At 41.3% G+C, this 25,244-nt stretch overlaps 1 protein-coding gene across 1 annotated transcript in view; it reads left to right on the forward strand.

Moving 5' to 3' along the window:
* srrm3 (serine/arginine repetitive matrix 3) overlaps positions 1–25,244 on the forward strand; it is a 77,964-nt gene that overhangs the window by 47,685 nt on the left and 5,035 nt on the right. The window contains 11 exon segments of the mRNA XM_030068084.1: positions 7,907–8,011; positions 8,590–8,670; positions 9,205–9,273; positions 12,333–12,368; positions 12,627–12,677; positions 13,304–13,411; positions 15,439–15,601; positions 21,209–21,450; positions 21,452–21,490; positions 22,445–22,696; positions 22,784–22,909. Coding sequence (XP_029923944.1) covers positions 7,907–8,011; positions 8,590–8,670; positions 9,205–9,273; positions 12,333–12,368; positions 12,627–12,677; positions 13,304–13,411; positions 15,439–15,601; positions 21,209–21,450; positions 21,452–21,490; positions 22,445–22,696; positions 22,784–22,909 — 1,272 coding nt within the window.

Genomic DNA, 25,244 nt, shown 5'->3' on the forward strand with positions numbered 1-25,244 from the left:
TCTCTCTATGCCCCCCCCACCACCGCACACACACACACACACACACACACACACAGTATTCAATAATACTGGCATCCTTGATGTTAAATTAATTACAAAGTAAATACAAATGCCTAATAATAAATGGATACAATAAAACTAGACAGCAGTAAACATCAAATGCACATATAAATTGATTTTAAAAGAGGTTATGAAAAATGAATTGTCTGCCAGCCTAATGTCTTCAGGCACTCGTTGCAAAGCATTGGTGCCCTAATTAAGAAGAAAATACACTGAGTTTTAGTTTTCATCCTAGTTTTTGCCAATAATACCTTCTCTAAATACAGAATGCACAGCTTAACGCTGACGGCTTTGAAAATGAACAGTAGCATTTTAAAATCAGTTCTTAACCCAGCTGGAAGTCGACGTAATGAGGCAAAGATTGGCATCATAATTATCATTTAGTTTTGTTTTGTTTTGTTTTGTTAGAAGCCCTGCTGACTTTCTGTGCTCATCTGAGAACAAGAATAGACTAAGATGCAGGAGTCAAGAAGAAATAAATGTTGGGAAATCTTTGCTCCAGATCATCAAAAGACACACACAGACACATATGCCCTCACAAAGGTGTCGGCTTTAGCCATCAGAAACATGAAACAACAGCAGCAGCATGTACTGTATGCAAGTACTAGGTATTTTTCACTGAAGTGTTGCCTATTTCACCCAGTGTTTTAAATCATATCCATTATGGAGTGTACATATTGTGAGCTGAGTCAGTCAGCAAAGAGAAGAGTAATCTGTCTTGAAAGGACCATACCTGTGATTTTGACTTGTTTACTACAATTTACCGACATTTTACTCTGCAACAAACTATTTTGCACATCATGCAGGGGTACTAAAGATTTCACAACATATAATCTAAATCAGACAGTTATTAAACATGAACATGCTCTGCTTCTGCAGCTAACAAAGTCATCGCCATTCATAAACCACAGAATGTTTCCCAGGGGACTATTTTCCAGCAAAGGGACCTGTTTCACTCCACCCAATTTCAAGTCATCAAAACACAGCAGTGCTGCTGCTTTTAGGAAAACCAATGTGGACAAATTACAGTGGTGGAATACTGGTGTGGAGAAAGCTTGAAGTCTCTCAAAGTTCATTTTCATATCGTAGTGGAATGAATGGAAACCAATGGCTAGATAAAAGGTAGGAAAAATGATATCGGAAATCTAAAATATGACTTCTTGGGAATAGATTAGTAGAAACATCAAGTTTATACATTTTGTAGTGATTGCAATAAACATGCAAAATCACTGGTAAGGTCCTTTAATCTGTTTATAGATTTTATTTTGTAATTTCTAAATCTTCTAGCTAAAAGAATTAAGTTTGTTCCCCATCCTGTTGTCATTATATAACATCACATGTAACACTGATCTCTTTTCTAAAAACATAACATAAATTTTTACTACATCTTAAATGAGCTCCTATTTACTTTTTCTTAAGCTGATATTTACACCAATGCCTTGACCTCTACCTAAGTGAAAAAAAAAACAAACAATACACAGTAACAATAGTGCTACTTGAGTGCTCTTCCCCCCACTGCAGGAATGGTAGTCTTGCTGTGTCAGTCCATCATAGTCTGTATATGAGTGATTGAGTGGAGCGACATAGTGGTGAGAGAATGGCCTGCTGTCTGTGAACTAATGACTCGTAATGACTCTGATGCTTCCTGTCACACAGGCCAGACTAATAATTCTCTCTCCCCTGCACCTCAGCTAGTGTCTGACATTTAACTAGACCACACCAGAGATATTACAAAAGGAGACTGGGCACTCGGGCGCTATCTTTGAAACAACCCCGGGCAGCAAGACAAGACCTCTATCTCTTCACACACTGGTGAATGTATTATCATTTGCTTTCCATATTTAGAGACACTATCAAATTATAAACTACACGGAGTCATAACATTTCCTCTGAAGGACATTAGTTCCACAGAAAAACACAATTTTTCACTCAGAAATTATATTTTAACAAAGAAAAAGACGGATTTCTCTATTTTGCTTTGCATAGTCGAGCTGTAGAGATTGTTTTAAAAATGCATATATTGTAGGTTTACCTGTATCAAGCGGTTTGTCCTGGCTGCAGCATTGTTGCGCCCTGCATGTGCGATCTGTTGTAAATATCAAATCGGCATAGCTACACAAATTCTGAAAGTGTGATTGGTGGTGTGTTTGATGGTGTGTTTTACTTTACCGTGCAACCATCTTTAGCTTTTCAGATTTACCCATGGTAAAGTGCAGTCTCCTTTTATAATCACAGTGTCTCTGACCAAACTGAAATGCAAAGAGTGGGGAGTGGACAGGCAGGAGGAGGGACAGTGACTGGGAGTTACAGAGGGAGATTATGCAGAATGAAGATAAGACTGAAGATAGAGAGCGTGATTTTGTCCTTTTTTTTTTTTTTTTTTTTGCTTTAGCTCACTTTCAAGGGTACTTCTGAGGCAAGTCAAGTTATAGTGGCAGAACTTGCCTCAAATTCTACAACATTCCCACTCCAGTAAGGCCTTGATGTGGAAAATTGAAGAGGGTTGTAATTTGCAGAGTTGTTATCCTCCCACCACCCCTGCCCACCCACATCATCCCCCAAATGCTAACATACACACACACACACGCACCATACACACACACACACACACACACACACACACACACACACACACACACACACACACAACCAGACCTCTATCTGAGCAAAAGAAAAAAAAAAAAAAAAGGACTTTTCAAGTGGTTGAATTTGAAGCACTAACAACTTATACAGAACTTTGGCCAGCTTCAATCAGCTTAAATAAAAGATGCTCTTCTAAGCAAAAACCTAGCACTTGCACAACCTGACACGCAGCCAGCACTATGAATATAGAAATTATATTTTGTAAATGAAAACAACTCCAGAAAGATACTATCATTTTCAAACGCCTCTCTGAGTCGAACATGGTCCAAATGGCAGTAGTAAAAAGCTTTATTGAGTTATTGTGGTATTTCTGCCTTACTTGACAGCCACAGTAGAGAGAGACAGGACAGGCAAGGAGGAGAGAGGGGACAACATGCCGCAGATGGCCCAAGGTCAGATTTGAACCCAGGACGCTGCAATCAGGACTCAATATGTGGTATATGCTCTTATTCGGTGAGCCACTGGGACACCCCAATAAAGTATTAGTTTAAGTTTAAGTTTTATTTATTTGCACATACATAAGACTGCATAAAATCCCTGATAATAACATAAATAAATGAAAGATGTGTCACAGGAGATAAAGAAGCCAAAGGGTTATACAACAGATCTCCCCTCAACTTAAGAAGAAAATTGTAATTATAAATTGTAAAGAGTTACTGTATAATGTCATGATTAAAATGTGTTTATGCTTAGATAATTTGTTATGTAATATTTTCGGGAGTGTGGAATGACAAGCAGTTTTTTGCTGAATGGGTTTTGGTGACTGAAAATGAAAATTAAAGGTAAAGTTGAAACAAAACAACAACACACACTCCTGCTGTAAGGCTGTTTTTCAGGTGTTCTGAATGTGGGGGCAACTGGAGATGATGTAGTGTTACTGAAAAAGAACCATACAGTCACACAGCTCCAGTCATCAGTGTATTTTGTAACCAGTCGTTTTTTTAGAGAGTGAGTCAACATTAGCAGAAATATTCTGCTGCACTGCCGTCAAGGAATTGAAACTTTCAGGCATGTTGCACTTCTGGACACACCCAGTCAGTGATGCAGCTGCAGATATTTTGCTATTGACAGCTGCTAAAAGTACCTGCTGCCTCGTCGCTGACAGGGTGTGGCCAGAAGTGCAACTCGCCTGAAAGTTCCAATTCCTAGAGGGCAGTGCAGTAGTTTTCTGCCTTATGTTATTAAATGTTGAGTCCTCATTAAATCATACTTTTTTTTAATTGCCAATATTTAATCTCAGTGCACAGTTTGGAGCATCTGGTGATACAAGTGCTGATCCACACAGATAGACATATTATGTATTTGTGCCAAAATAAAATTGTTACTGTGTTTATACCCACTTAAATATGATGGTTTCAGTTTTTAAGAGCAAGAAATGGGAAACATTCAGGAACCATTCAGTCTTGTGGATGAAATGCAATAATCTAACATAATAATTAAAGAAAAAAAAAACCTTCAACAGCAGTTTAAATATTTTTTTCAACTGTGGCAAATGTAACAAAGCAGGACAAAGCATTTTGGCCATCTAATGCTGAAATGTCTGAAAATGTCTGAAATATTCTCTGATGGCATTTTTAACACAGTTGCTCTAAATACATTTATATAGTTAACATTCAAAAAGCACATGTTAAAATAAGAGTGCAGAAATTAAGTGTAAAAATTTGATTTAATAGGTAAAAAGAAAGAAAAATAAAAAGTCCTTTAAAGGGATGATTACTCGATTATGATCTCAGCAGTACTGCTGTTTGTGTGTCAGTTTGTTCAATTGCTAGCTTTTACTCAGAGGCCCTCCTCTCCGCAGGGAGTAGTTGTATTGACAGGCTGGGCCCCACAGCCGTAGCTTAATACTCTTACACACTAGCAATAAACAGCCAGCAGTAAGCATGACTGTGCCTGCTCATAACTCTGTTTACTGATGTCCCAAATTGATTTTCTACAGGATAGATGGGAATAGTGAGTGAGTGAAAAGACGCAGTGTGTAAAGCCTCTGCAAGCCATCTGGGCTTAAACACCCTGGCTGTCCGATCAGAGTAGGATCAATGGGAAAACTGACCCCGGGCCTCCCTGCTCATTCACCATCTGAGAAACTGCCTCAGACCAACATTTCATCATCAGGAAACAGAAATATCTCTCAGCACAAAAACGATGTGGCATTCCTTATTGTAGGTCACATTAGAATGCATCCAGGACGTCATGGTTCCCTCCCTGGATTACAGAATTGATCTGCTCGGCTTTGCAGTGTCTCAGCTTGAATTCAAAGCTTGATCAATCTTTCATTTTAACTATAGCGTAAATGAAGTAGCTAGATTTCCAACTTAGCCTCATACTGAAGAGCAATCAGCCTGACCTCCACCTACCTCCTTTCAGAATAACAAACTATAATTCTTCACAGCAATAGAAATATATCCGGCCCTTTCCTGGCAGAGTTGTTGTCTGGGCAGGGGATATGGATGAGCTGCACTACTTTGTGCTGCAGCCCTGAGGAGAACCATGGCCACAGTCCATCACTGCCAAGGCCCAGGGACAGTGGCTGAATTAGTGAGCCTCTTGTCTCACCAGGCCCCCATTAGGAACAGGCACACTTACTCATCTACCCAACGGGGATGCCGTCTTGATCGTGACCGGGCTGGGAAGATGTCTCCGGCATATTGGAGCCTGTCATCAATTAAGAATCACAGACAGGATGGGGAATTTGTTGATTTATCACTAATGACTCAGCATTAGGGGCATTAGATGGCTTGGATCGTTGGTAATTGCTCTTTTTAGTGTTGCGCTTCATTCCTGTACCTACTGTATACAGAGGCACTAATCACACTCCAAACATACAAAGGCAAGGAGCTAAACTGTGCAACGCTTGAAGGGCTAAAACTCCACACAGCTGGGCAATGAGACTTTAAATTTATCCAGCGCATTGGTTTCATCCTCCCATGAATTTTCCGAGTCGTTTTTCCTTTATATATCTATGTTTTTAGAATCCCCAAACAATCAACTAAAAATGTAATTATAGACATCTTTGCCAATATTCTGTATTCACTGTAAAATATCCCCGTTTGTGTGAGAACAATGTGCCACAGGGCATTTCTAACTCAAGTGTGAATGTCTCTCCCTCTCCTCCTCTGGCTGTTCAACAATTTCCCCTGCTTTTTTCCATGATAAAGTGAACACCGTTGACTTGTAGCATACGATTTGTTCCAAATGCCATGTAGCCTAAATTCACTCATAGACAAAGACTCCAGCTCTATTAAGATGCCAGTTCTGATCTCAGCTCTGTCACATCCAAAATGCCTAAAGTTATTTACTTCTCTGCTCAATTGAGTTTGCTCTCTGAGACCGTTGTTGTTTAAGCTTCTTCATGAAAAAATTTCATGGCTGAAAATGAACACGATTCCTGATGCATTTTTATTCATCGGAGCGTGTGTATGTGTGTGTGTGTGTGTGTGTGGTGGCAGGGGTCGTAACCATATATTTAGGTGCTTCTGTGCTTGTGTGTACGCGTGTGGAAAAGGCTATCATTGTGAAGTGAGGTTATTTGGCTGGTTCTCAGCATCCCCGCTGTGCTCAGTGGTGCTCAGCCAATTAAGGGCTCTGTTGCCCGTCTACTCCTAACAAACAGACAAGCCTGTGCCCTAGTCAATCCACTACACACTCCACTTCTAGACACTTCACACCACTTGCTACAAACACAGACCTCCTTGCTTTCTTCCCCCCTTCTCTCCTCTCTCTCTTTATCTGAGGAGACGAGGTAAAATTCACGCTGATTGTGAGCCCCTGTTGTGTTTGATCGCCTCTTTACTAGTGATGCACTATCCTTGCCTTTTTTTTTCCCAGTCTTGTGATTGTTTTCGCCTCACGCGTTTCGTCTTATTCCCCCTGCCTGTTCTCATCTCTCTCTAACTAACAGAGGCTGTATGCATAGTAATCAGGGTTATACCTCTGTCATCATTGCTGTAATCCTAGTAATCTCTACATACACTCCCATATGCTGCATACTCAGTAGAAAGCCCAGAACCTGATTTACTGAGGTTGCAACTATTCCAGGCTGTGACAGGGGCAGACAGAGATGGGTCTGCGTGAGCCTAAATAATAACTGTGGCGTGTTTTGTGCAGTTTCTTCCCCCCACATGGAATCAGCAAGGTCAGATCTGGTGGATCAGAGAAGGGCACATGCAAGGGATGGGAATAGAGGATTAGGGAGGAGGGTGCTGCCATCTGCCTGTATGCATGTGTGAGAAAGAAGGGGGGAGATACAGATAGCGCGCACTGCTGAGATATAAGAGTGTGAGAGTATATAGGTGATTTTCCAACACCTGGGGTGATCAAAGGTTTTAAGTGCGTGTATACAACCCCAGCCACAGAAATAAAATTATGTTAAGTCTGTGCAATACACAGGCTTGGATCATTAAATAGTGTTTTTATATACTTTGTTTTTTTCCCTTAAGTCAGGCGCCAGATGGGTGGGTGAAGGCACATGCTGTAGGACAATAAACTGAGATTTAAAAGGTTTTAGGCAGTCCATGTGAGTCTCTGATGAGAATTATTAACAATTACACCATTGTCTCATTGAATACTTGTTTCTAATTGGCTTGAGCACGTCCGTTCAAATGTCGTAATGCACACATAATCTGGTTTAGTCGCTTTTCTCAATTCATACACTAGCCATAATGTTTTGAGCTATCCCATGAAACTATGGCAACAAAGTGAAACTGCCACGTCCTGCCCTGTGTGTATTAAAGCTGTTTTGGCAAATCCACAGTGTCTGCAAAGCCATGGCTCAAACTGAAGAGTAACATTAACTGCATCAAACTAGTAGCATCTGCATTGTTTGGCTGTCTGGCTGTATGGAAATAGTAGGGGAATTTTTTTTGTTTGTTTTTTGTTTCAGAACTTGTCGCTTGCTACCTTAATTATCTCCCCCTGAATTTACTGTTGGCAAGTGACTGGTGTAAGGGGTATTTAATGCACAATGTGGAGGCAGCCACCGTCTGTCTGGTGGTGCTTTGCCTCGATGTGCTTGAAAAACCCTCGGAGGGAACTGTCTCACATAGTGTTTTTCCAGGTCTGGCTGTGCAGTGTTACTACTCCTGCTCCTAATACATACAGTATATTATGTACCCATATGTAACTAATATATGTATTAGGTGTATGTTAGGTCCATATATTCATGTTTCCTCTGGGCTGACATTTACCTTCACCCCGTTTTCAGGGTCAACCACCTGCACTATGAGCATGATGACGAGTATGAAGGTGACCCACAGATGGTCGGCTATGAAGAGGGAAACTATGACCAATATTACCACGGTGACTACAGGTAATACATCCACACACGAAGGCATGCATGTAGACAAACCCACACACCCTCTCACACTGGTTTTCAAAGTGTAAATTGAATCAGCACTCCCTTTGCTCCTTTACATGGCCTTTAGATGTTTCTTTTGATGTTATCTATACAGATGAAGCTGGTGTTAGGTGAAGAGTGCTCTTTTAATCCACCAGCAAAGCTCATACTCCCCAGCACGCAGCATGCTCCTGAGACACGTGCTCATTATTGCTTATGTTTGAAAGCCAATATACAAGAGGTCAATTAGATTATATTTTCTGCATGTGTCAGCTTGCAGAGATTAAATTAAATGTATGTGTGATTTCCTTGAAGTGATCTCCTGTTTCAAGCTATGGCAGAGCAAATGGAGGAAATGAGAAAATAGATACATGGTGTTGATATGTGGTTTGCCTTGTTGTCCGCACAGCAGCAAATAACTCTAATCACAGTTTTATTCTTTGGAGTGGAGATTATTCTAATAATAAGCTCTTTCAATTTATCTCTGCGTTACTTTCACTCTCTCTCAACCCTTCTCTCCCTATCTATCTCCGTGTCGCCGGCCAATTCAGAATGAAAAGGAAATCAAGCAGCTCTCCATCCCCTCGTCCTAAGAAGAGGAAGAAGAAGAAATCTGGCCGCAGAAGGAGTCGGTGAGTGGAAATGGCTGGCTTCTTCGGATTAAGTGCTTTGGGTTTTTTTCTCTGCTTTCTTTCCTCGCTGACAGAATAATTACACTGTGGTTTTGTTAGAGGAAATTCAACTTTTTTGTGTGAATATTGTGAGCGGGTCATCAGATACTGCAATTGTGGAGAAAGAAAGGAATCCTAGAAAGGATCATTAGCAGACCATAGTAGCCCTGTCTTCCCTTTTTTTTGTTTGACAAGGTCAACACAAGGAGGACAGAGACGGAGAGAATGAGAGTGGAGGTCTGGAGGAAAAAGTAAAGTGGTGCTACAGGCAGGAAAGAGAAGTAAAAGGCATAGAGAGGAACAGAACTGGGGACAAAAAGATCCTTGGTGAAGAAAATCAGCTGATCTACCATAGTATCACACCTTAGCCAACAATGAACCCCTTTGAAGCGTAATATAATGTAACACCAAAATGCATGAAAAGGCAAATCACTGAGGGTTTCTGAGGCTTAGTTTGCAGTTGTGGAAAAATTTTCTGCTTGTCTACATTTGTAGGTTTGACAGCTCCTCACCCAGCCGCAGAGAGAAGAAGAAGAAGAGTGGGAAGAAACACAAACGAGACAGGTGAGGATATGTGTGTGTGTGCAAGCAGTGACAAGAAAGACTCTGACTCTTAGGTTACTACTACGCTGGCTCTCTAAGGGTTTTGACATTAGTCATCCTCACAATGATATAGATGCAGATCGAATCACACTTTGTTGGACCCATCGACAATATAATATTCCACAGAGCAACCCTAAAGTGATAGTTTGGGTTCCTACACATATGGTATACTACTCCATACAAGTGTAATAGATTCCCCAAATGTGACCCGTCAGCTCCTTCCCTGTCACAAAAAATGAACATGTCACCAGGAGTGTTCTTCTCCAAAATGAATGAAGTGGATCTGGTCCAAGAAATAAAGCTGAAAACACACTAGTGCCTCAGTGCCATAGCGCACCATATCATTTGTATCAAGTGCTGCCACTAGCACCAATAAGAAATATCATACTGCAGCTATGGCTCACCGGGCAATATCTATTTTGCCATTGTCTTTGTAGTGAGGGATTGTGGGTCGTATAGCTCAGGATGTTTCTGAACCTCAAGAAGTAGTCTCTGTTCGTCCATTGTTCTACACACACGAGAAACAGCGACAGCAAGAGGTGAGGAGAGGAAGCCGATCTTCCACGGGAGCAGAGGGGAAATTCCCGACTCCATCATGGTCAGGAAGTTCAAAACAACTTTTTCTCTGGGAAAAAAAAAGTTTTTTCAGGGGCGAGGAGGCTGGAAATAGGGCAGAGCTGTGAAGTCTCACAGGACAGTGCATCAGTGAGTGCCGGTACACACTTAGCTGCCACTGGTGTAGGGACGTACCTAAATATAGGATAAAAATCATAGGGGTGGCTGTGATGGTTAACTTTACACAATTCTGTGTCAGCCAATGATGAGGACTATTAAGACTCAACTCAAAATGTCGAGTAAGTATGGAATCGGGTGTCGGAGTCTACATGGTTCTCATCAAAATCTCAGTTGAAACCAAGCGGTCTTCACTTTAACTGACTCTCAGTTTTGCATAGCGCCCCTTTAATATTCACAAAGGACTAAAGGAGGATGTTAAAAAAATCTTGTCTGTATCCTTTCATTATAAAAGCTATTTAATCATTTTCCCAGTTGTGTATATTTTCCTGTCGCCTGTCTTTGCCTCCTGAGCCAATAATACAATAATCAAAATGCTAGCTCAGAACGTGGAAGAAGTGAAGAGGGAAATAAGAGATAGAGACAGAGAGAGCTCATCAACAAATACTTCTACAATGCCTAGGGATATCATAACAACAATAAGCAACTATGAAGAGTGCCCTCCTCCTTCAATTTCTCTCTTTCTCAATCTGACTTGGGGGAACAGAGCTAAATGTGTTTCTCTAATAACCCAGCCTGTATGGGGGCGCGCAATACAAGAAAAATGAGCCTCTCACCAAATTGCTGAGCATCACTGCACTGCGCCGCTCCTGTTTCCCGCCTCCCATCCATCCACACGCACCCAAGTCTCCCTTGCCATCTCCCCTCATCCCCACCTCTCTGCCATGCTCAGATAAGTCCAAAGCTGCTCTGCATTGCAGGTATTGTTGATGTATGAATAATGTATAGATGAGGCAGAGGGGAGAAACAGCGTGCAGCGTTCTTCCCGAGAGACAGTAGCCGGCCTCCGTTGATGTTCAGCTCCTTCTGAGGTGTTCAGTATGAGGGGGGTGGAGATTACCTCAGTACAATCCATACCGCTGCCTCCGTATAATATACAGCTCATTTTACATAATAGCTCCAGGTTGGGCTCATGCCCATTTGAATCCATATTCATCTCCCTTGGGCCCATATGCTATCTGCCCTGATGGTAGCAGGGTGGGTGAGGGATTTAACTGGGGAGATGGTGTGTGAGAGAAGAGAGGGGGAGGATAATGAGCTCTCCACAACAAGGCCTGGTAGAGTCCCCCAGTTGCTTCCTTCCAGTGGGGAAATCAAAGCTGCTACTGGTGCAGCGCAAAGTCAGCCTTATACATTACCTTGACAGCTTTATTACCCTGTCTCACTGAGCAACGGTGAATCAACACAACTCTTTTCACTGCCACTGCCGTCACTGCCACCACCCTCCCACTCTGCATGTTGTAGGTGTGTTAAATAGCAGGGCTCTTTAGGAACATAGCAACAACTCTCCAAGACCAGTGTAATCACCATGGAAACTGTAATGAAAAAAATGTAAAAATGATATGAAGGTGATGTGTCAATCCAGCTCTGCGGACACCCCCCCCAATTATGTTCATATGTATGCAATTAAAGGGGAATGCCACTGAATTTCACTGTTAACTTTTGGAGTTGGAGCAGTGTCTTCTGTAGCCAAACATCCACATGTGACATCCGGCATGCGTAGAAAACCAAATGTGAAAACTGGATGTGCAAGCACCCTAAGGAAACAGTTGGAAACTTATTGGTTAGCAATAAGAATGCACATGCACATCATTAACATTGCAATGTTATTTTGGATGCTGAAATATTCCCTTTAAGAGTTGCCACATGAAAAAACCTTATCCTGTTAATAATAACTTGAACAGGCTCATATTCTGACCGTCAGAAAACAAAACATCATAGCTGTGACTTGCAGGGATACTGAAGCAAATAATAAGTAAATACAGCACCTCATCCTATTTACCATTGGCTTTTCTGTGCAAGTTCTGCTTTGGAGATTTTGGTATACTCTGTTTATTCATATGTAGAGGGATGTTTGTGAAGAGATGTATATCAATATTTTACTCCAGATAGACTTTAACAAAAATACTGTATGAGGTATTATCAGTATCATTGTGCTCAGCTAAATACATTTGGTGCCATGAAATGAATCTCATTTGGATGGGACAGCCATATTCAGTCCATATTCATTGGAGGTCCTCCATCCTGCGCGATTTGATAACAAGGTTAGAGTCTGACGTTGTCAGTGTCTAGCATCAGGGGAGATTGGTTCATGTTTACAAATGCTGCTTGTGTCGATCTGGTTCAGAGGAATAGCATATATGAATTCACAAACTATAACAGTGTGTTGTTGTCATGATAACATCATAATAACGGTTGTCATGTTTTTTTTTTTTTTATCTTTGCAGATCCACGTCTGGTTCTCGGAGAAAGAGGAGATACAGGTGAGTATGAAACAGGAAGAAATGACACATAATAGCATGACAACCAGTATAAACAACATTGTTTACAATGCCAAGGCATTATCCTCTAAATATGTGCATTTTGTGCAGTATACATTGTTGCTTGAAGTGATTGCTGCTCCTGGATTTATGTTTGCACCATGGCAATACATTGAGCTATGTGCAGCAGGAATGCACAGTTTATTTCCAAGCATCCTTGTATGTTCTGTTTCATTATCTTTCTTATGATGTCTGTTCCAGATCGGGAAGCCCAAAGAACAAACACAAAGACAAGAACAAACAGAAGAAGAGGTAAGACACACATGTTCTTTTTTCCCTTTAGAATCACTCCCCACTCTATCAAACTGAGGTTTTCCTTGATAATGCCCCATACATGTTAATATTACGCTGGCAAAGATAACTTTCTTGCTCACGCAGCATAGAGAAGATAAGATATTTAAATTCATTATAATATAGTAATATTTGGTGTATGCAATGAGACTTTGCTCAGCACGGCCAGTCTCCTGCACAGCGGGAAATAAACAGCGGACAACTATCTTGGTCTTAAACAAAGGCTACAACTGAAATCACATTCAGTCTCATAAATTTATATTGGTATTTTACACCCATTATTTCAGGCTCAGACTCTTAGAGAATATAAAAGAGTGTAAAGCACCGAGTGCATCTCACAGGTGCAGTGTGTGACTTCAATGCAATTTTCATTCCTATACATTGCATCCTGTCTTGATTAGAATATATATTGAAACCGTGGCGGTGCATGAGCTGTTTTACATATCATGGGCTGGGTGTGTTGTGCGTGTGCTGGTCCTGTATGCATACATACACGTTTTTGTGTATGTATATGTATGTGTGCGGTGTGTGTGTGTGTGTGCATGTGTGTTTGCATGTGTGTATTTCCATTTTCTGTCATTCACAAGGTCCCCTGGTGAGTCTCCCAGCAGGCGGTCCCAGCGTCGAGGCAGTTGCTGCAGCTCCCGTAGCGCCTCCCTGTCCTCCGCTCGGAGCACCTCCAAGTCTCCTGCCAGGTAGACCTTTGAATGCACGCACACGCACGCACACACACACACACACACACACACACACACACACACACACACACACACACACACACACACACACACACACACACACACACATGCACACACAAAGACATGCTCACATGCACTAAGTTCTGACATGCATTGATATTTCTCCACTGACTGTAGAGCAGTTGCTCTGGTTACTGTCAGTCTCTCCCTGCAATCATTTATTCTCAGGCCTCAGGGGATAGATTAGGATACAAATGGAGCTCCTCAGCGTGTCTTATAATAACCTCCATTAAATGCTTGTGATTTTTCACCCTGCACTATTTGAATCCAGTGGAAAAAATACTCATCTTTACAAGTCATTTGATGTAGTATTGAGTCTTGAAATCTTATTCTTGTTAATGATGTCTGCGTTATATCTGCCAGTGGGCTGGAATAATTGTCTGTGATATGCCAAGCATACGCTTCCAAGGCTTTTCTTGAATCCAGTATCGTTTTCATGATACCAGTGGAGCGATCTATCTCACTCTGCGTTGTTCAAAGATACTGACACCTATTTTGAGAGAATTTCTGACATTAGGCTGCATTGGAAGATTGGAAGCTACAGACTTTCAGATAAGTAGTGTACATGAGCTATGAAAGGACACATTTTGGTTAATAAACGAGAAGATATGGACAAAATGGGCCTTATTTTGGGTCTAATTTTTATGTTGAAGTAACATAGGATTGAGTATGTGGCTAATGTTGTTCATACTGACATTAAAGCCAACTTTGTTAATGCTTTGTAATGTTAATGAAAAGTGTGTTTGAAAAAGAGAGAGGATCTTTGGAGGTAGTTTGTGTATAAACAACATTTCAGATGTAATGTACTGAGCACATTTGAGAGATTTTTAACTGAGCATGTTGAAGGAACATAGGATTCAGTTTTAAGAAATTCGCACTGAAGTCAACATTTTTCTGCAGTTTGAAAACATTACATGGAAAACAGAGTTATCACTGTTTCCTGCCAGTCTGAGAGAGACTGCTCACTTGCTTTAAAACAAATAAGAATATACGGGGACAATAAGTAAGATTCTGACTGTCCTATGTTGCACAAAATTACTACACCATATCTGTGCAGCATTGATAAGGTTATTGATCAGTTCCAGTGACTCAACAGTTGCAGTACGAGGTGCAGACATTTCTGGCTTTCCAAACTCACTTTACCCCTTCCCATTGGCATTTCAAGACACTTCTTAACTCATAGGTGACTTAATGCCCCTTTACATTTGAAATGTGACATTAAGATTACATTCACACTTGGTTATAACTTGTGAACCAGTCACAAGTAGACAGTGCTAAGGCGTGAACAGGTCGCAATTCCTTAATGGACTTAAGGTGACACATTGTGCTCCAATCACTCAAACCACCTAGAGAGGTAGTCGGTGATGCATTTGTAGTGTGAATGCTAACGCGTCCCAATGTGTCCCTGACAGTACTGGAAGACCGCCTAGTTGCTTTGTTGAGACAAGGAGCGTTTGATAGAGAAGACTGTTGGCATGAAACTCAAATTTGAATGAAATTTGTTTTTGTGGTGAGATGACAGCATCTTTGTTGGCTAATTCAAATAACTGAGAGGTTGGGCTGAGCTGCTTCATGAATGGGCCAGAGAAAAGGAATAGGATGGGTGAGAAATATTGGGAAGAGGGTGACAGCATGGATGGAAATGAGGGGGAAGAAGGAAAGGGAAGATGTTTGATTATGGTACATTGGAATCAAAGTAAGAAAACAAAGTAAAGAAGTATTTCTGACAGATTTGGGATCGATCCCAAATCCAATCACAAGTCACTGGAGACGCATGATAATGCCAACTGAGAATGGCAATCTGTCTCTGCTGTCCACTTGTAATTGGACCACCTGAGGCAAATGTTAAAAAACAAGTGTGAACAGGGCCTAAATGACTTGTTAGGATGGACATTTTTGGCAGTGTCATTCCCTGGGGAAAGCGTGGGTGGCTGTGGTTCACTCTGTTGCTCCTCTCGCTGCAGAGTGAACACCAAGCACAAGACAGACGGACACAAGGCGTCCAGCACCTCGCTGTCTCCGGGTCCCAACAGTCCCACGACGTGGCACAACGGGCACCACAGCCAGCGCACCCGCAACGGCAAAGCCAGCAGACTCAACCATACTGAGGGCGAGAAAGAGCACAATGTACGTGATCTCCTCTATTTTACCCCCCCCCCACCCCGTCCCCTGACCCTCCTATCACCAGCTCCAATGGTATCTACCTCAAATGAACTTGAGTTTTACCTTACTTTTTTGTGTTGGTTGACATGAAATCTCCTCTACTATGATTTAGTATTAAAAGATTTTGTGTTCCTTTTTTTACTTTCCAGTTTTATAGGCCAGTTTTTTTTTTTCTTTTTCTTTATTCTAATTGTTGACGTGTAAAAGGCACTCCTGTCCTGTGTGAAATTTACTGCTGCTGCTGCTTTGTTTCTGGCTCTCTTTGACTCCTCTGCCATCTCGTTTTTTTGTTGGTGTTGTTTTCTGGTAACAGAGAGAGGGAGCAAAGAGAAGGTTCTAGTGTTTTGTATTTTTTTTTTTTTTTTTAATCGAGGACAGGTCCTCTGAGTCAGAGCACATTAGCATATCACATGTACAATGGAAATATGAGCAGCACAGGCATCCACTGTTTCCAAATGAATGGGCAACAAAATTTGTTGTTTCTTCCAAGCGGTTGCCTGCTAAGGCATGAGTCAAGAAATTCACAGTCAGTTGGGACAAGTATGACTTCAAACGCTTCCTTCCCCATCAAAGGTCCTTGTACGTTAAGAAATATCAAAGAAGGCAATGCATAAAAAATCCTTATTAGAATTTATCAGGAACGAGAAGTTCTAGGTTATGTTGAAGATACGTCGTAATTAGTGAAAGTTGCAGGTGGCAGGATCAGGCTTTTGATCATGCTTTAAAGTGATAGCAATCTGCGATACCACCTTGAACTGACTAATCCAATTACCCGATGGAAAGGTAATAGTCTTGATCCCGGTGTACCAAAATGCACTATAATGTGTATAGGAATTGACAAAGAGCCGCTTAGTATTCTAAGCATCAGTTGCTGTAGGACTGTGTTGTACTATAGCTGCCTCCTTATCATACTGAATGATAATGCCCTTTGAGTTAGAAAGGAACTGTGGTTGTAGCTCCGTCCTAAAATAGTAAGACACGCTACTATTTCCATTGGCAAAATTTAATAAAAGACAAAACAAAACAATATGAAAACTCTGCAAGCTTCACAGTGAAGCTTACACTGCAACCTGTTCACAATACAGTCGCAGAATGTGTTATGTTTCATACTTATGCTCCTCTCTAACTAGCTGCTCCCATGTTTTGGCTCATTTGAAATGGTAACTGCTTCTGTTAGTCTCTGACTGACTAAGAGAGGCTGGCTCTGTTGTGTTTTAAATCACTGCATGCTATTATGGAAACAGCCCTGCTCTTCCATACTGTAAATGGATCATTAGATCTGGGCTAACAGTCATTGTGTTGGAATAAAACTGCCAGCCTCACTAACAGAACAAAAGACATCACTTAGACCAAAGGGATAGCTAGTGTAATAATTTTTCACTGCCGAATAAGCAACTAAATGGGCTGCAAACTGCCTGTAGACATTCCCTCCAGAGAAATGATTTAGCAATGCTGTCTCCTATTTCCTACTCCAGCTTGCATGTGTCTGTGAGAAGGTCTCACCTGCTCTCTCTGTCTATCTTTTCCTCTCTCTCTTTCTCTCTCCCTGCTTGTCTCATTCATTACTGTTTCTTTACTTTTTATTCTGATCGGTTTAAGTGGTATTTACCCATGAATAAATGCCCAAACTTTTCTGTCTTGTTTATGAAAAAAGCACTCATATGCTTTGGAACTGGACCAAGTAGGTTAACTGGGTACGTGTAATAGTTTCTTCTTGTCAATACAGTTGTCTCTCTTTCAAGCACACACGCTCTGCTCAGTGATAGATCTTCTTCTCCTCCTGGAGCCCGCCAAACCACCAAGGACTGAATAAACAAGCCCCTATCTCTCTACTGACTGTTTCACTTCACCATGTTGATCTGCATGTTGCCCCTAGGTGGCAGTATCTCCTCTGTCCCCCGGCGTTCATTTCTACTCCGTTTGTTGAGGCCAGTGGAGAGTGGCAAGGGAGATCTCTCTGATCAGCCTGATGTAGATTTGAGCCATTCAGTTGGGGGGTATAGTAAAAAAAAAAAAAAAAGAGTATTTGACTGGCTCAAATTTTCTGGCACAAGTTGATGTTGCCACTCTTGTTAATCTCCACCAAAAATCTTTTTTGATTTGTTAGTTTTAAGCCCCCGAGCAGGAGTCTCAGTCACCCTGTTTGCGCAGGAGGATTGTAACATCCCAAAGAAGGTGGAGGCCAGATATGTAGGTCCAACAGAGGCTTGATCATACTGTAGCCGCTCTGTGGGTTTTAGCACATCGACTGTACAGCAGCTCTGGTTTTCTATCTATCTATCTATCTATCTATCTATCTATCTCTTACATCTCAGTTTGTGCTCCTGTAGTAGTCCTCTTGCTCATTAATGGATGTCTGTAAACACTTCAAAAATAAGTACATGGAGTCAGTGCAACCTTGAATTTAAACTCATACATTTCTTATGAATATTGGTATTTTTAAAGGGACCCAGACCATTTTGAATGTGAGAGCTCCCCTTCTTCATGTTGATGCAATTACAGTAGTTAAAGTAAAATTGACAAAGCTCCCCGATGCTCCCTCTTGTAACTCCCGTGTATTCCCAATGAAAAAAACAAAACAAAACAAAAGTAGTACAAAAAGATTGCATGGAAGAAAGTTGGGCCAATGTCCAAAAGGAAGACTTGAGAAGGGGTGTTGCGCTGTTGCTGAAGAACACCCGGGCCAAAATGTGACTGGGGTCCCTTTCAAATGTGCTGACTCTCTCTAGTTGTCCATTTTAGCAGTGACTGCCCCTCCGACACACTGCCCCCTACCTGTTCATCTGTGTCATGTGTGACTCACGTCTCACTGTCATCCTGGCATTTTCTTCCCCCCATATCTCTGTCATCTGCCAGCTCTGCATGCCCTCCTCCAACTCCTTCCTCCCCTCCCTCCATCCCTCTAGCTACTCTTACTCTATATGGATTTACCACTGATAAAATAATTAACTCAATCCGCTTACCTCTATCCTTTCCCCCCTTTTGATACAAATATGGCTGCATTTGTACAAGCGAAAAAGACAGCAAATCATGTAGTTTATAGATTCATCCTTTGTTTCTAATTTTAGTTTTATTTAAAATTCCACCTGGGTTCCCCCTCCCTCCTCCCCCCTTCCCATTTTCTTTAATTTTCATTTTTTTGCGTTTGTTTATTTCTCCTTAGTCTCTGGACAATATGTAGCTTTGATACTAAAAGAGGTCATTGTCTTTTTCCCATTTCGCTGCGGAGAACATTCCTTTCTCCTTTTTTCTTTCTTTCCTTTTTTGTTGATATTGCATACGTGTCACTGATTGAAATGGAAGGTAGGTAATGCTTTGCCTACGCACGTGATCTTTATGCAGATGAGAATGTGAGAAGCACCCTAGCCTGAGTGACGTCAATGTTTCTCTCTCTCTCTCTTTTTCTCTCTCTCTCTCTCTTTCCTTCTGTTATTTACCAGTGGTCTTAAGCCAAATTAATTTACTTCATCAATTATGATTTGATTCTTAAAGATTGGATTACATAGAGCTCTGGTTTTTCTCTTTCCTCCTTAACTTCATTCTGAAGTCCAATTTCCCGCTCTATCTTCCAGGTCCATTTCTTTCTCCATTTTTTTTTTCTTTCTGTTTTGGTAGAATGCATTCCTGTTTGTCCAGCATCTCTCTGTCTGTTGGTGAATTAGTACATTCGTCTTATAATTTCGTCATATTGATTTCTTCGACTGTTTCTAACAACTGTCATTAGCTCCAGTGGTTGTGTGTTTACTTATTATACAGCCTAGTTGATTTCTCTCTAGTGGAGAAAGGCTCTTCTCTCTGTTGTTTTGCAAGGACCAGTTCGTGTTTTTTGTTGTATCTTAGACTACACAGCAGCGCTGACAGCAAATTTTAATGCATGCGGAAGAGCCAGCTGCATTTGGGTATACACGTGTTTTGGAGGTCTTCCCTCTAGTTATGACCCTCTAACAATGGGCGATATAAAACTGTGCATCACATACATAATATCCTGTCCGAAAACACCCTGTGATTCTCTTGCCTGATAGTTTAAGCAGGGAAGACTATCATTTTTCCCCCTTTCAAAGCTTAAATTACAGGTTTGAAATAAATTCTGACCTACATTCTACCAGTTATGGCCATTTTAAAAGCTACTGGCTCAAAGGTAATTTAGTACATTCAGGACTCGAAAATTGCTCATCATTCTAAAAATGCCAATTGACCCGATCTTTTTTTCCTCGTATTTTATCACATAGCAGTAATTGCTCTCACATTGCACCGACCAAATTGGTTCTTATATTAGTCGCCTCACAGAAAGCCTCTCTCAAAAATAGGACAGAATACGAATTGGATCTATCTGTCATAAACGTGATTACACCTAAGTTAGATTTCAGGAATAGCTGGAAAAATAGCCGAGTTAAAGCGCTCACTGATATTATGTAGCAACAACTCCCTGGCCTCGGTGAAATGATAACAGAAACTGTTGCCCTTTTGATAGCTTTGAATTTTGATTATAACTGCAAACATCCAGTATCAAGGGAGCGATGGCCACACTGACAATAAGGGCAGCCAGAGAGACAGAAGACAGCATTAATCTCCTAACAGCACGAGGCAGATAGAGGAGAATTGCATTGTTCACTGTCGCTGAAAAGCTGTTCCCGATGTTTAGTGAGTGGGAAGGTGACCGGCCCGGAGAAATTACTCTACATGTGAGGGATACCCTGCACATTGTGGTTCTCCTCTTTGCTTTTGAGTTCTTTTCCATTGATTTCCATGCATTGTCTCATGAGTCACTGGCAGTGAAGGGTTTTGTGTCTTTTTCTCTTGCATTTTGTGAATCTAATGATGCACTTATGTTGCCCCACTTTTCCCTTTTCTTCATACCTTACCTACTAAAGGAGGGAATACCACTTTATTGGTAAGTGGATGTTAACCAGAAGGGAGTTAAACAAGAGTAACCATTAAAAAAAAAAATCAAAGAAAATGGGTCGCTGTTCACATCTCAACAATTGTCTACAGGAAAAAAAAATCCACAAACAGAAAATTGAGTAGCAGACGATTTGTTTTCTGATTCGATTGATTCAATAATTGTGATCTTTATTTTGTTCCTTCCATTTCTGTGATGTTCCGTCAAGTTGTCTACTCTTTCTGTTTTGTTTCATTTTTTTAACCATTACTAAAAAAAAAAAAAAAAAAAAAAACTGAAAGAAGTCCTCTTTTTCTACTCTACCAGATCTGTAGCTCTCTACTTTCTGCCTCTGCTCTTAAACTTAATTTGGTTCACAATTTTATATTTTTTCCCTCTCTTCCTCCTCTTCCTAGTTTTTCGTTTGTTTTTGGGATTATGATTTCTTCAACTCATTATGGTTTTGCATGCCAAGTATTGCATGCGCTGCACCATAGAGGACTATCTATAAGCCATATGGAGAAAACCTAGATCTTTTTTCTTTTAGATGTTTACCTTCTGTTGGCAAGTACACCGTAGCACTCAACCACCAATTTGAAAACACTGTAACTCTCTTTTTTTCCTTTTTTTTTCTTTGTTTTGTTTTTTTTTTCTTTCTTTTTTTTCCTTTGTTGGTTATCATTTCTGTACAGAAGCTCCGTGTGGTGACTGCTGGGTCCACGAGCGTCCAGTCCACCTTGCTGAGGGAGCCCAAACTCCACAGCATCCCCAACAGGAGCCAAGCAGGACAGATGGGCCTGGCGGGGAGAGGCTGGGGGTGGGATGGCAGGCATACAGCATGGGGAGCTCCATTCCCCAGACATCAGGAGGAGGGGAGCCAGCGAGGCCAGGCTAAGAGCTCACACTCCCCTGCGCCCAGCAGCGACTCAGCCACTCCCAGCACAACGAGGGAGGAACTCACACCACCAGAGGAAGTAAGCACAAAGACCTCCGTGTGTTGTGTTCTTTTATGCACACTGGCATTTTTAACCTCTTCTCACTGCTGAAATTTGCCAGCGAGAGAGAATGATTTGACATTTACAGAACTTAGCCAACATTTCTTCTTGATACTTGGGGTGCATTGACTAAATGTCTAAAGGTGAAGGAGGTGCAGACTCATGTCCTGCAGGCAAAAGGTTGATTTATTTGACAGACATTTAGCACTTCAGGGCTTCTTCAGTGTCGGTGTGTGGACAAAAAAAAAAAAAAAAAAAAACAGCAAGTAACCAGTCCTTTAATTAAATAATCTACCCTCTAACTGGATGAGACTATCAACCCTCTGATTGGCTAAGACCCTTAATGAGTTAGTTATTGTGAGGAAAAAGGTAACAAAACAGTTACAAACATTGCCTGTGCCAACTAAATATTTTTTTGCAGTCTTACTAGAGAAGAAAAGCTTTTCTTGACCCAATTAAGACAAAGAAAGATAATCTTGTATGTTATTATTTGACCACTAAATGCAGTATATACAAGTCCAAGCACACTAATCATCATAAGCAACAATAGCAAATCATTTGTTTGGTAATAATTTTGTCTTTTTTGTAGCTATCCCATGATGGTCTTACCAAATCAAAAGATTTTAAGGGTTATTTAAAGAGGTGGTTACTTCCTACAATTATGATTACAATTACAATTCACATTTGGCAGACACTTTTATCCAAAGTGACTACATATGAGATTTTTATACACCACAAGCAAAGATCTATTCAGGAGAGAATGACATCAAGTGCTATAAAGCTCTGGTTCTTGTCCAAAGGGCATACATGCTACAAGGCAGTGATGAAGCCATGAGGGGTGAAACCATCTGTCAAATAAATTAATCTTTTACTTGCAAAACACTGTTAGAATCTGGCAACTTAGCATCCCCACTTTTATCCCGATTACTCCAGGACAAAAGGTGGCCATTCATCCAAGCGCCACCACCGCTCCAGTCGGACACAAGCGCATCACCGAAGCCCGTCTGCATCCCCGGGACGCCACTCGCACACGTCAAGCAGGAAGAAGGGCGAGTCTCGGAGCGGGCAGAACCTGCGACAGCGCAGCAGCTCCTGGAGCAGCGGGCGCTCGTCCTCGCGCTCCGCCTCCAGAGACCGAGGCCCCAGCAAGGCCAAGTCTCCGCACAACAGACAGAACAATTCCAGGTGAAGCCTCCTTCACACCTTCCCTGCTGCCCGTTTTGTTTCTGTGTGGTGCCATTGATTTTCATTGCTGCTCTGGTTGCAATGCAGGGAGAGAGACAGTCTGAACCACTCGGACGCCGACAGCCGGGCGCGGCGTCGCTCGCGGAGCTACTCCCCCATCCGCAAGAGGAGGAGAGACTCACCCAGCTTCATGGAGGCTCGCAGGATCACCAGGTAGCACTTCTGTCTTTGTACCATAAAACACCTCCTGTTAGTTTTAAGCTTGTTATTTCTTCACCCTTTTGTTCACAGTTAATCTACTCTGCTATGGCTGTATTGTAGATTCTGTGAACTTTCCTCCCAGCAGCCCAGCAGGTAATACAGGCACCTGAGGGAGAGCAGGGTTTGATCTTACTTTGAACACCTTTTCTACTCTGGAATTATACTTTATTTGATTTTTTTTTTTTTTATTTTTTTTTTTTTATTTTGACACATCTTATATTACACTATTATTATTAAAGTGGTATTTAACCAGGTGATGACACACCGAGATTCAAATCTATTTTCAGATGATAAGGTTAAAAAAAAAAAAAAAATGGTTTTACATAAATTTATTGCACCAGAATTGAACTGTGGCAAAGGTTACACAAAAATTCCAGCACAAATGTCATGGTAACCATTATCAATGTGATGATAAACACACATAAACAAACACTGAGGCTAATATTGATATTATCATGAAACAAATACTGACGTATTTGACTTAGATCTGGTAAGTGATGGCCAACAGTAGGGTTGTCCCGATCCGATCATGTGATCGGAAATCGGGGCCGATCACATGACTGAAGACTCGATCGGGACTCGGACGTTATGTCCCGATCAGGTATCGGATAAATAATATATATACATATGTATATTTATTGTTATTATTTTTAATCACATTTTCAATATATGGGCTATTAGTGATAAAAAAAAAATAAATGAGAATAAAATACCAACGTTTACAGGCCGGGTCTGTCTGTGACAGACACCACTGACCAGCGCATGCGCGGAACACGGCAGCACGCAGCAGTTTGTTTTGAAGCTGAGGTGTGTGATAACAGAGAAACTCTAATACAGTAGACGGGCTCTGGTGATATGCTGCTACTATCACGGACGGAATCGCGGAATTAGCCAAATAAAACGGAAACCGACTCCAAAAGGCAGATAAACTTTCCAGCTACAGCAGCACACATAGATTGTGAAACAAAGCGAAGAGGTGCCACTCCGCTGTATTTTTCGCTGGCTAACAGCAGCACACTGGCTTAGCTTGTCTATTCAGAGAAGAGGTATCACTTTGGCTTATTTTTCGATCTATGTTATCACATGCATACTACTGCTCATTCATTGGTAGCTGAATTGTTAGGTCTGTTTGATAAGCAATTTACATTTAACATATTGTTACAGCAAAAAGTATTCTGTCAACCCTCAGGTGAAATAATTACTGATACATCCTCCTATCATTTTTGTTCAATCATTAATAACATATCATTTCCTGGTTTTATAGAAGTATCGGATCGGGACTCGGTATCGGCAGATACTCAAAATCAAATGACTCGGACTCGGACTCGGGGGCAAAAAAACGTGATCGGGACATCCCTAGCCAACAGTGTAACAGATTACTGCCCAAAACACAGCTGCATGCCTACGTTAAAAGTTCAAAACAGCTAAAGACAAACTGTGCTGGGAATCATCTTGACTGGTGGTTAGAATGGTAATAAAATAGTGTCTAATAAAACTGAGTGTCAGTGGAAATTATATTCCTATTTATCCAGGTGTGGCACCAGTATTTGGGGTTAAAGGACTTAAAATATGAATTCAACTTCAAAAGAGACAATTTGCATCTTTGCATCAGTCCCTCCACTGGAGATGAGCACATGTTTGAATTAGAGTAAACATATTTATAAGACTGAAGCCATCAAAGCTTTGTACCACAGTGCTTTGATACCAAACTGGCTCAAGTCGGTGTTTTGTGGGTTTTTCATCATTTTAATTTCCCTACAGAGGCTATAAACTTGAAATGTGGTTTTCACTTGTGAATACATAAATAGAAAATCCTCACATCTCTGTGAATCAGTTTTTTGTGGTGTAAAAAATTACATACTGTTTAGCATGTCACCTTTTGTGCTTTCTCCACAAGTTATGTAGCTACGGGTGAATTGTGTGTACTTGTGACTGTCTCACTCCAGCGCTAAAGGTCCTGAAGCCAAGACAACGGGATGCTGCTGAGCTGAGCTGCAGGCTAGTTACCCTGGTAACAGTTGCCGTGCAGCAGGACTCTGGCTAGTCTGACTCCTGAGGCTCGGCTGCACAGTGAACCATCAGCCCTCTGTAGAGTAAACCTGACCTCCGCCCCTTTTTCTGTCCACTCTCTGCTCTATCTTCATCTCTTTGTTTAAAGTGTACATACAATTAACTCACACCAGCTTTAGAGCTACAACCCTCTGCAGAGTGCACTAATGTTAATACATGGGGACACAGGGATAAAAGCGCTATCAAGGTTTATTTAAGTGGATATCACCTATTGTAC

The sequence above is a fragment of the Myripristis murdjan genome, chromosome 14 (genome assembly GCF_902150065.1).
Source record: "Myripristis murdjan chromosome 14, fMyrMur1.1, whole genome shotgun sequence".
NCBI classification, from domain to species: Eukaryota; Metazoa; Chordata; class Actinopteri; order Holocentriformes; family Holocentridae; genus Myripristis; species Myripristis murdjan.